This window comes from Gavialis gangeticus, unplaced genomic scaffold, assembly GCF_001723915.1.
Source record: "Gavialis gangeticus isolate Ggan-Ray unplaced genomic scaffold, GavGan_comp1, whole genome shotgun sequence".
NCBI lineage: Eukaryota > Metazoa > Chordata > Crocodylia > Gavialidae > Gavialis > Gavialis gangeticus.
In genome coordinates, this window is record NW_017729031.1 from 50,101,234 (window position 1) to 50,113,696 (window position 12,463).

General features: G+C 38.9%; 1 protein-coding gene across 1 annotated transcript in view; it reads left to right on the forward strand.

The window, feature by feature from the left end:
• The window catches only part of XIRP2 (xin actin binding repeat containing 2), a 303,369-nt gene that overhangs the window by 11,781 nt on the left and 279,125 nt on the right, over positions 1-12,463 (forward strand). The window contains exon 2 of the mRNA XM_019522841.1: positions 1,481-1,535. Coding sequence (XP_019378386.1) covers positions 1,481-1,535 — 55 coding nt within the window. The remainder of the gene's footprint in view (positions 1-1,480; positions 1,536-12,463) is intronic.

Sequence of the window (12,463 nt, forward strand, 5' to 3'; positions counted from 1 at the left end):
TAAGACTAACTGGCCTATAGTTCCCCGAGTCCTCCTTCCTCCCTTTTTTGAAGATGGGAACCACACTGGCCCTCTTCCAGTCCTCTGGCACCACTTAATATAGGACAGCACTTAATTTTGTTTATATGCTTAAATTCTGTTCAGAAGAGGGAAACTTCTTAAAATGGGGTCAACATTTTTGCTTCTTAAAAAAACTGCTGTATTCAGCCTCCTTCATTTATAGTATGAGTAGATCAGATATGTGGACTGCTGTGAATATGAAAGATGTCTATGATTACCATATTGTATATTAGTGGAAATTGGTTGACATTCTTATGGTTGGGGTGTGTCTACACTGCAGACAGCAATGTAGCGTACAGATACTTGAGTCCCAGTGTTTGGTCCAAGAATTATGAAAGAGATTGTCAGGGTGTCATTTGGGACCACCTATGTTCAAAGCCTTGTGTATACGGAGTAAACAAACACATTGTACTAAAACATATTCTGACTTGATGTCACTGAATTTTCTTCCAGTGACAAACTGGTCTTGAGATTCATGTTCATTCAGCAGAGTTGCAACAATTAGATGCAAGGACCACTAAGTCAGATAACAGGCTCTAGCTAATCTTCTTTTGGCATATGTCTAAAAAGGAAAACTATACCAACTTTCCACTTGATCCTGGATCAGTGTAAAATCTAAACCTAAAATGGACTTAGACGCAATTTAGATCAGCCTTTAGACTCTTTTAACTTCCCAATATATTGGTTAGTTATAAAAATCTTCAGGGATTACATTGCTAGCCATGGATCACATATTTGATAAGTAGATGGACTAGACTTTCAAGTCATTTCAGTGCTTTCTAATATCCATATTATATCTTCCTTAGCTTATAAGTTTCAAACATTTAAACTGCTAATATTTAGAATGTAAATGAAAAATGTATTTCGTCCTTTACATTCTTCTGTTATACACAACAACAGTATCATTTGGAGTGGTACCTCATTAAGATGAAAGTACTGGATATTCACTTGACTAGAAAAAAGGGGAATTAGAGGGATCAAATAATTTTCTAATGGTTAGTCTAAATGTTTGATCACAGTTTATCACAAAGAAATGTCAATAAGTCACATGAACATCCACTGGCATGGAGCAAAGAAGAAAATTAAGTGCAAAAATGAGGGTTTCTTTTTAACCACTCAAGTTTTCTATAAATTATTCCTGTATCATTTATAACATACGGGTTTTTGATGAAGGATCCAACACTTTGAAACAATACAATTTTAATAACCTCTTATTATTTTGAAAAATAATGTCTATTTACTAACAACTGCACAAAAACACAGTGCCATAACCTGATCTGACTAATATTTAAAGCCTATCATTCTTTCTTGTTTTTACCTCTTACTTATGAGATAGCAGATGTATGTCTCTTCCAAACCCATCTAAGCATTTATGAGCAAATGATCATTACTACAGTTTGTCCTTTGTTCCCTTCTATAGAGTGTTGAAACAAAAGCTGTTGCCTCCAGCTTTTACCACTGCTAAGCAGTGTAAGGTGAGTACACAATACAGACAGGAATGGCAGAAAGTGTGCTGCTTTCTTCCATGCCTTACTAAATAATACATTGGCAAGACGAGCATATAAGAGATTTGGTGTCTTGTAACTGCTATCAGACGTATGTCTACCATGCTCCATGTTCATTAGTTAGATGAAATCAACAAATTAAAAAACTTTTTACATTTGTGTTTTCCTTTAACAGGTACACAGCAGCTGTAGCAGAATCACAAGAGAGAATACTTGACTGAACACACAGTGGTAAGATAAACTCCTTACAAATATTCAATTTAATGAATTGTTTGAAATAGGTTATCTAGTGTGATGCCCGATACCGTTCACTTAACAATGAAAATGAGGAGATAAAAGAAATATAAACAAATGTATTGCCTTTACTCTTCACGAATATGAATAATGCACAAATTTGTAGTCCTTTCCTATTAAATGAAGCAAAGTACCAGTTTTGGATACAAGAGTATATAGAATGTTACTTGAGAATTAGCAATCCAGTATGAGTTTCCTCAGAACACTGCCACCTTCTATCATTGCAATAATAGGAGTCACTTGTCATTTACCTTTCAAATTCTGTTTCTTAAGGATTTATATTTTAGACACGTATATTTAGATCAGATTGAAGCTTTGCTTGTAAGATGCCAGCTAAAATTAAACCAATTTTCTCAATATATGACTTGAGTATTAAAGCATTTTTTTAGTTTCATATTAGTCAAAAATAATTCTAGCTCATTTTATGCTCTTGTTTGATCTGCTTCATTTAAGAGCTGGTTGTATTTTAGATGTAGAAATGTTATAGATACTGGAGGCTGTATGTATCTGCAAAAAAGCTGCAGCTTTTGAAGCCACACAAACTCAGAGAAACTTCAGGAGTGTATGAACATATATCTAGATCTTCTGACTCGGAGTCCAGTTAATAGGGAAAAGGAACAGTACTGCTCAGTGGAAAGCCCTATGTGGGATCCAGTGGAAAATACCAGACAATATATAACAGGAACTGAACCCCTTTCCCTCCCTGTGTCAAGAAAGAAGTCAGCTGCCTCTGCTCCTGTGGTCTTTTTGGACCCTAGGGATGGTCTTGAACCACATTGGAGAAGAAATGCTAACTGTTGGGTAGGGAGAGAACTAGGCATTCTAGGATGCATCATGCCACTGCAAACTGGACTTGTGGCAGTCTTAACTTTTCCTTAAAACCTGCGTAAAGGGCAGCTAGAGTTGTTCACAACAGTGCATTTTCACTGGAGCCATGGTATTTCAGAAAGGGAGAAAGGAAGAACTGTTGTGGGAGTTCTCCTACTTGCTTGTTCTTGTCTAGGATATGGAGGGGTTTGGGAATGGGACCTGACAGCCCATTCCACATTGAAAAGCCCATTCTCTTTGACAGAACAACAGTGGAACCTAACAGAAAATTCCCTCCTCCTAATTAACATCCTTATTTGATTTTACTGGGAGAGGAAGAAATACCACCCAGTATGTGAGTTTCTCTTATACAAACTAATTACAGCCATATTAGCATTACTCTATTATATTGCTTCACATGCACATGGTATTGTGAGAATCTTGTTAGTTTTCCACCTAGTCAAGTGACTCAACAGAAATTTGTCTAGGCAATAGAGATATCTTTAGGTGATATATTTTATTGGACCAATTGCATAGTTGGGATAGAGTTAGGCAAGCTTTTGAACGCAAGGCACTCTTCATCAACATTCTCTTTTCTGTCAGTGTTTCAGGGCCAGGTCATAGACTGTTGTGACTTATGGACTTTTTAGCCCTTTTCCACATGGAATCCTAAGTTTAATGATTCTTAGGGTTCACAAAACTAAACGACCAGCTTTTTCAGGCTGGCTGGCCTGCCCTACAACAATCTGGCATTATCAAGGATGCAGCAAATCTTTGATTTTGTTCTTATCTTTTTTTCCTGTTTGGATGGAAAATTTCTCTATTTGATTGGTTCGTTCCTCACTTAAAAAAAGACAGTATTGTTGTATAGATTCATTATCAAGTACTGAGCAGCAGTAATTGTTTATCAACCACAGGAAAAATACTTCTTTCTAATGTCAAAAGAGGACTTGCTTGGAATCCATAGTACAGTGTGCATGGTCAAATGATTCCTTGTGTGATTGAAAGTATTCACAAATATTCTTGTAAATAAAACTATTAGTTTTGCTGGTATTGTGACTATTTTTATTTACTTATTTGTGTATATACACATAAGTGAGTTTATATCCAAGACTATTTGGAGAAAGAAAAACTATCCTGAATATAGTCATACAACTAAAATTTGACAAAAAGCATGCACTACAGAACTGTTCTCATGACAGTTCTGAAAACCTCTTTTAATTATTCACATAATGTATTCATCTAACAAGTCTGAATATAATTTGCAAACAGTAAAAGGCATTTTTCCTGTTTATAAACCTTAATTTATCCAATCTGAGAAAAGAGAGAGTACCATGAATAGTCTTCTATGCAGATAGCAAATACTCATAAGAGTCATTGTTTTGAACTCAAAAACAAATCACCAAATAATTGCAATTAAATGAAGAAATTTGCAAAATTCATAGGCTTACATGAAACTTCTTCCTAATCTGTTAAATACATTTACATACAATGAAAAATTCAAGTTGGTCTTTTATAGAACTGTTGAGAGCTGGCAACTCTAGCAGCACAGCTGTAGTGCAGCTGCACTTTCTTTTTGTCACAGCTGTTTCTGGACCTATATTAAATGGATGGGCTCTTCATCACATAAGGGTGCTATGAAAAAGCTATGAAAGTCTTATATTCTATTAGTGTTCCTAGCAATGTTGATGAGTGAGGTTGAGAGGATGTGGCCCAATTGTCTAGCCTGTCCTTTTCTTCATGTAAATTCTGATCCCAAGGATCTATGCAAGATCTCAGCATATGGTTCTATGAATTTTTCCACATTTCAGGAGCAGTCCACAAAGCAGTTGGTACTTACTCAGGGAGTCACAGTGCTTCCCAGTCTCCCAGAGGGAAGGGTGTCCTTCCCCAGTCCCATACCTGCCATAGAATATGTTTTGTTGGGCACTAGCATAGGCGCAAGAACACAGAGAGGGTGATTAATGCTGCCCCCAACATGAAACAAAGAGCAGTGGTTCGGCAGAGGTCGCTTTCCCCACTCTCCACTACCACCAGCAGTTAAAGGAGTTGGTAAATCTTAGCGCTAAAAGAAATTACAGATTCAACTCTAGAGTCTTGTCTGCCTCATCCATAAGGGGCTTGGTGGTAATTTAAGCAAGCCAGTAAATTGATTCTGTTAATTAAATTACCATCCAGGTTAATTTTCTGGTCAGGGAAAAGAAAGTGCTCAAGAGCTTCATGGGTAAAATACAGCAAGGTGAAAGATAAAAATAGTGGAAGGAAGGGGGAAAATGAGGAATTTGACAAAAGCAGTAAGACAAGTCATCTCACCGTAGCATTTAAACAACTTCACCTTGACAAATGGCCGGTGAAATTAAAAATTTAAGTTGACAAAGACAGTTTGAAATAATGGTTCTGATTCAGGCTGAAGTCCATGCCTGTGTTCTCTTTATTTCCTCTAATTTATCAATCCCCATTCTTAGAGGCTAAACCCCTACACAGCTGGGAAACAATTAATATTAATGTCATATTATTAGCAAATATTCATCATACACTTCAAATCCCCATTGATGTTTTATAATAATTTAAACTACCAGGAATGGATTAAGGGAGTTAGAGGATTAGAAACCTGTTTTAAAGATGGCAAAGCTGATAAATGTAATGATTTCAACCACCTTTATTAAACACATCTTTTAGGTAAATTTTAAAAAATTGAAGGAGTCAAGAATTTTACCAAAATACCTTCATTTAAAAATATGTATCCATGAAATAGTTTTAAAATCTGGTTGATTTCCTATGGCTAAATTCATTTCTGATATAAGGGAATTTACAATTTTAACATATAGCTAAAACTTAGATGTTTTAATTAATTGCTTCAGAATTAAACAGCAGCACCCTATGTGATTTCTGTACATCTATCTTGTACTAGTGGTTTTCAGACAAACTGCTCACAAAGTTTTACTGAACTCAATATGTGCTTGTAAATCTACACAAGAGTAAGGCAAAGAGACACCCATCCTACAAATGTTACTGGGTGAATAAGCTCAATAGCCAGAGATGCAAAACATATGGGGGAAAGAGGTTATTCTTTACTGTTCATATAGTTGGTTCTGATTCAGGCTGAAGTCGTGGGGCATAGGTGGGGCATGGCGTCCACACCTGAGGACAGGCTAGTGATCCAGGCTGATTTAGATAAACTTAGTAAGTGGGCGGACACAAACCTGATGACGTTCAATACCGATATATGTAAGGTACTCCACCTTGGGGGAAAAAATCTGCAGCATACTTATAGACTCAGCATTGCTATGCTTGCTAGCACCACTGCTGAAAGAGATTTGGGGGTCATGGTTGACCACAAGATGAACATGAGCCACCAACACGATGTCGCAGCTGGTAAAGCAAACAAAACCCTGGCTTGCATCTATAGATGCTTCTCAAGTAAATCTCAAGGCGTCATCTTAACTCGCTGTATTCAACCATGGTGAGGCTGCAGCCCGAGTACTGCATCCAATTCTGGGGTCCACAATTCAAGAAGGGTGTTGAGAAGCTTGAGAGAGTCCAGAGAAGGGTGAATAGGTCTTATGAAGAGAGGCTGAGAGGCATGGGACTCTTCAGCCTGGAAAAGCACAAGCTCAGGGGGGACCTGGTGGCTGCCTATAAGTACATCAGGATCTGGGAGAACGTCTGTTCACCAGAGCGCCCCAAGGAAAAACAAGGACCAACGGTCATAAACTCCTACAAGGCCATTTTAGGCTGGACATAAGAAAAAAATTCTTTACTGTCCGAGCCCCCAAGGCCTGGAATAGACTCCCTCCAGAAGTGGTGCAGGCACCTACTCTGATGCTTTTCTTCCTTTGACCCTAGCTGACTTCCTGCCCCTGCGACAGGGAGATGGACTCGATGATCTTCGAGGTACCTTCCAGCCCTAACATCTATGAAATCTATTAAATCTATTTGAGGGGGAGGAAGGACTGGAAGGAAGGATGAAGCTGTCCCAGACTGGTAATGATGATAATTCCTGATCCAAAGCCCATTAAAGTAAATTAAGAAACTATCATCAGAGGTCCTAGAGCAGGTTTACAGTGAGTGCTAGGATTCCTTGGATTCCTACCAATTCGCATCTGAGCTTTGGACTTACTGGGCACCCTGTGGTGATTTTGAAAGAATAAAAGTGTGTGAATTTCCAGTCACCCAAACACACTGCCTTGTAACTTTGCAATTTAAACATATATTACTTAGATGCTAAAGTGAAGTTTTTAATGTATTGTAGTTGAAGTAACTGTTCCTAAAACTGACGGCTAAAATAGGCAAGTTTTATTAGGGAACCAGATAGCTGAAACTACAGCTCATTGCATTCAGAATATAGGAACATCACTGCCTAAAACAATGGTTTATGTGGATAAAATGTGATTAGGTGTTGTCTAATAGAGTTTTATGTATCTAGGAAAGAGAAGCAGAAAAGAGAGACAGAGAGCAATGAAAGGCATGAAGAAAGCACCAGATATAGTCACAGGAACACTGGCACAGGGGCTCTGGAGAAAAGCTAAGGGGGAGTTCTTTTGGCTCAAGTCCTGGCTAGAAGTTATAAGCAAAGAAACGTGTCCTGTTTGATTACTGTTGTGTGCAGAGAAAGGGAACTTTGGAAACCTATAGGATTCCAAACTTTGGCTACTTGCTTAGGTCAAAGGAAACATTTAAGAACAAACATGCTTAAGCACATTCCTCTGCAGCAACCCACTGAAATCAATCGTATGTAAGGATACACCTTAACTTAAGCATATATGTAAGTGCTTTACTGAGTAATTATGACTGTTGAATTGGGACCCAAGGCAAGAGCCCACTTATTCATCTTTTTCATAATGGTCAGATACTAAACATGTTTAAATACTGATGAGCATTTGTTTGCAGTTTTTTGTTACTACTCAAACCCAAATATACTTCACTTTTATTTAAACTAATTGTGAAAACTGGTGAGTTAAAATACTCTCTTTAAGGATACTTTAGGTAGAAGAAACATGAATTCAAGTTTCCAGAGTATGGTGGTAGCAGGTTTCAGCCCTTATTCAAAACAAGGGTGTGGCAATTCTCCTCCAGAGATAATGTGTTGAGGAAGATGGAATAGATCTCTGTGAGGACAGACAAGGTCAACTTATCTGAGGGGTGCTAGGTATGGCTACAGGCTTTTGGTATTTTACAAAGTAGAAGAATTAGCATATAAGTAATCTCATTTGGATGTGTTCCCTGACTATGTAATAAGGAAGCAGATTTTTTTCGCAAAGCCATACAGTACCTGTCTCACAGATCTACATTAAAATGCTATGTCTCACCCTACAATACTGACAGCTACATCAAATTTGAGAGAACACAGTAGTTGCCTGTCACAACAACTTTCTGAGCATCATGCATTGATTATCCAGCACTCATTCATTAGCCCCTACCCTGTCTGATATTCTCCCTATTTGTGCACTAGCTCATTTTTCCATTCATGACAGACAGCAAGGCTGCAGGCAAAATCAGAAATAAAATATCTGAACAACACACACAACTCATTAACCTATTAACATATTTATTCAACACTAATATGCAGGCCCCTTTCACTAACTCCTGATAAAAGACCCCACATTACTTATATTATAGCAGGTTGGCATAAAAAAGCTCAGTGTAGGAACAGGCTGAGGTTGTTGCATTCAAAGGCTTATGCTGTATGGGTTTTCAAAAAATGCATCGCTTTTTCTTAGCCTCTTAGCTAAGACATAATAAATCTTTTCTTTCTGTAATTTTTATGATTCTGTGATCTAGCATAGCATCAGTTTAATGTCTGATATCTCCTCTCCAGGGGACTGTTGTTGCTCTTTATGGAAATGGAGGAGGAGGAGGACTCCATGATCTAACAGGCCTTTTCCTTCTCTAATTATCATAAATCCATATACCATAGACAATGAGGTGTAAAAAAATATTTTTGTTAAATGGTGTTTAGAGCTCTAAGAAATAAATGGCAAAATAATGTTGTCCTCCTCCTCCTTGTGGCTGTTATACACAAACATTCTGCCTTACAGAGAAAGGATCTGTAAGATACTTTATGGATTGGTTAACTAATGTCCAGTAGTCAGATACCAGCACTGTTCCAAAGGAAAAAAAAACAACAATTAAAAGGCAATGCCGTAGTCTGCAATTAAACTTCATTTTAGCTTTAAGGAGGCATGCTCTTCTCAGTTACCTCAGTGTAAATACAAATCTAATCTACTGAATACAAAAGAGAGATTCCAGATTTATACAAGCATTATCAAACACAGAATTTGGCCTACATACCTTTAAATAAACTAATTCCTGTCCACCTCTTATCCCAGGGGTGTTAAACTCAGCCAGCCCCAGGGGTCAGATGACTGGCACTGGGGGCTGGACTAGACTGCACTCCAAATCCAGAGTGGGTGCCATACGTGCTCACATCTCAGAGCTGTGGAGCAGCTGTCATGTGCAGCACAGCCCTGAACTGACTGCTGCATGTGGCGTGGCTGCTTCAGGGTTGTGCTGCACATGGTGGCTTTTCCACCACTTTGGCACATGAGGTGGAGGGGGTGTCATTTGGCACATTTCACATGCTGTCTGTGGGTTACTCCAAGACCCAAGGGCAGCACCAAAGGCCAGATGATACAGCTCTGCAGGCCACATCTTTCAAACCCCTGTCTTAACCTCTTCTTATTTACCTTCTCTTTGTGCACAGAATGATTTTCCCAAGGAATGAGTAAGGGCAGAAACTTACAGATAGTTCTTAATGTGTTTAAGTATTTCTGCCCTCCTAGCTTCTTCACCCTCATTTCCTTTTTCTTTATGTACTGCACTGACATATTAACAGTGTGGATATAAGGGTCTATACCATGATACTGATACTATAATCATGAAAATGCATGGGGGAGGGGAAGCTGAGTACCACTGCAATAGTCCAGTTTTATGCTAGTGCAATTTCCTTGCTCTCAGTGGAATCAGATCTGTATAAAACTGCAGTGACACAGTGGTGAATTAGGCCACAATTCCTTGTATGGAGGGAAGGAAAAAAACCCTGCTCATACCCTTACTGAGAATACTTTCTTTTTCACTCAGAACACTACAAGTTGTTCAAGATTAAGAGTTAGCTACATGTTTAAAAAGAGGCAGGAGCCTCCATGGAAGAGGTGTGAGAGTAGATCCAAGACAAGGGTCAACAGGCAGCAAAAAATTAAGGCTCTTATCCACAGTTCATGAAAGTTAATTGGATCTTTCTGCTGACTTCCATGGAATTTGAATTGGGCCTTAATTGACCAAGTACCTTGGAGTCCTTGATTCATTCAGTAGGCACCACTGTACTAATGTTAAGTTAATTTTGGTTAGAATCACACTTCAGAAACTGATAAAAACACCCCGTTCTGGATTCTAAAGTTATCACATTTTATGAAAGTGTTTTACTTCCTTGCCCAAAACTTAATGCAAAAAAACCTCGTTTGTTGCTAGGTCCAAAAAGCCCGTACCATATTACGAAGGGAAACAATGACACAATAATCCCACTGCATGTAAGACATAATACATATCAATAACTAATGTATAAAGATAACCTTCCAAATATCATTGTTATAGAACCTCTTTCAAGGCTAGATCCTCTTCCCACAGAAGGTTGTGAGTGCTTGCCATTGATTACAACTAATGACTGTCGGATCAGGTCTTACATTTGGCCTCTGTCTGCCCACACACATCACATCCTTTTCCTAGTCCATTACTCCTCAAACTAGTTCCACCATCTCTAGCAGGAGATGATGTTTCCCAATATTAATTAATGACCTTGACCACTTTGGATATTTTCCAATAAATAGGCCAGAACTAGAACACGCTGAACTTTAACTGCAATACTCAGTGTATTGCAGAAGTCTAGTTCGCTGTTCTATAGGGACACAAAGACATACAGAAAAAATATAAAAGTAATAATACTTCCTTCCAGCTCCCATGACAGAGATACGGATGTTTTAAATTTACCTGCTCTAGCTTGTCAGTCAAGGATATTTGGGTAAAAGTGATATCTTTTATTAGACTAACTGAATAGCTGAAAAAACTGTTCTTCACAAGCTTTTGGGCACAAGCACCCTTCTTCAGGCAGAGGAAGACTGCTGGTGTTTGTCTACTCTCTAGGGTTGAACAGAAGCTTAAACCAATATGCAAAATTCAGGCCTGTGAAAACGCAGATGCATGGCAGGGAAGATCTCAAACTCAGTTCTTGTCACTTGCTCTTAACTTCATTCCCTAAAACACAGGCCAGGTCCTTTTTATCTTGTTAAAATGAACACATGTCACTGTCATCTTATTGATTGATAGCACAGTGATTTCAGTAAAATGCATCTACCTTGATCATCCATTTTCTTATAAGTTGCAATCTTTTACCAGTTTACAAAGATACTGTTTAGTAACTCATATCCATTTCAGATAGAATCATTAATTAGGGTTTGTAAGTAACTGATCTCGGTTTGAAATATATTTGGTTACCCTTTACATGTTTGGAGGAGAAAGCAAAGTATAACTAACAGAACTGTAAAATATTCAAGCAACAAGGAAGGATTTAATGTAAGAGAATGAAATAGGTAAAATATAAATAATCACTATTTTCCCTTTCTTCCATTCAGTATGGCAAAAAACCCAGCAACATGTACATATTTTTCAATTACTTTCCCTTAATTACCTTGAATATGCTCCTGGCCAAAGTTGCCAGCAAACTAACTGGGAAACTGACCAATCATGGCGGTCTGTGACTGGCATCTCTAACTGTACCTACAGTAGAAACATAAATCTTTATTCCAGAGAACTTTTTAACACACATTATTGGTGCAGGTATGATGCTATAGTAACAGGAGGAGCAGCCTTGGATCAATTATCTCTTTAACCAGCCTGATAAGGTCACCATCAACAGCTGTGACACTTAATAAGCTACCTTCCACAACCTTCCTCCATTCGCACAAAACTACTAGAATACAAAAGGGCATCTCACCTTTCTGAATGTGCCTACTAGCCACTGAATGCTACATAGGGACATACAGCAGACAAAGAATTTACCAGTGAAGAGCCTATTTAAACGTGTGCCCTAGATTGGCATCAAAGTCCCACCAGTATTTTCTACCAGGGAAAGATGCTGAGTCAGGTCCAGAGGAATTTACTGCTATTGGAGTTTTTCAGCCTAGTTTGTGCAGGAAGAAGGAACCGAGCATCCCTGTTTGTTGTATCTTGTGTCTTTACTCATGAAACTCTTGAGACTGTCAGGTTGTTGAGCATTTTCCTTAAGTTGTGCAAAAATACTTTTGTCTTTTGTGTTCAAGACAAGCATAAATTCCAGCTGCTGACTAGTTAGGACATGTAGAAAGTTGGTCCTTCTGGTTCTCAGTCTACATTCGTGGTGGCTGACAGGTCCTGCTGTCAGGCAGGGGAAGCACTCTGTTCATCAATGGAATTCCCTCTGCTGGACAGGGGAACACCGATGGCTTTGGGGTCTAGAGGGTTTCATAGTTTCTAGGGTCGGAAGGGACCTGAGCAGATCATCTAGTCCAACCCCCTGCCATGGCAGGAAGAGCACTGGGGTCAAATGACTCCAGTAAGGTGGTCATCCAACCTCCTCTTAAAAACCCCCAGGGTGGGAGCCTGCACCACCTCACTTGGAAGCTGGTTCCAGACTCTAGCTGCCCTGACCGTGAAGTAGCGCCTCCTGATGTCCAACTTAAACCTTCCCTCCGCCAGCTTGTGACCATTGTTCCTGGTCACTCCTTGCGGCGCTCGGGGGAACAGGGACTCCCCCAGCGCCTGCTGAT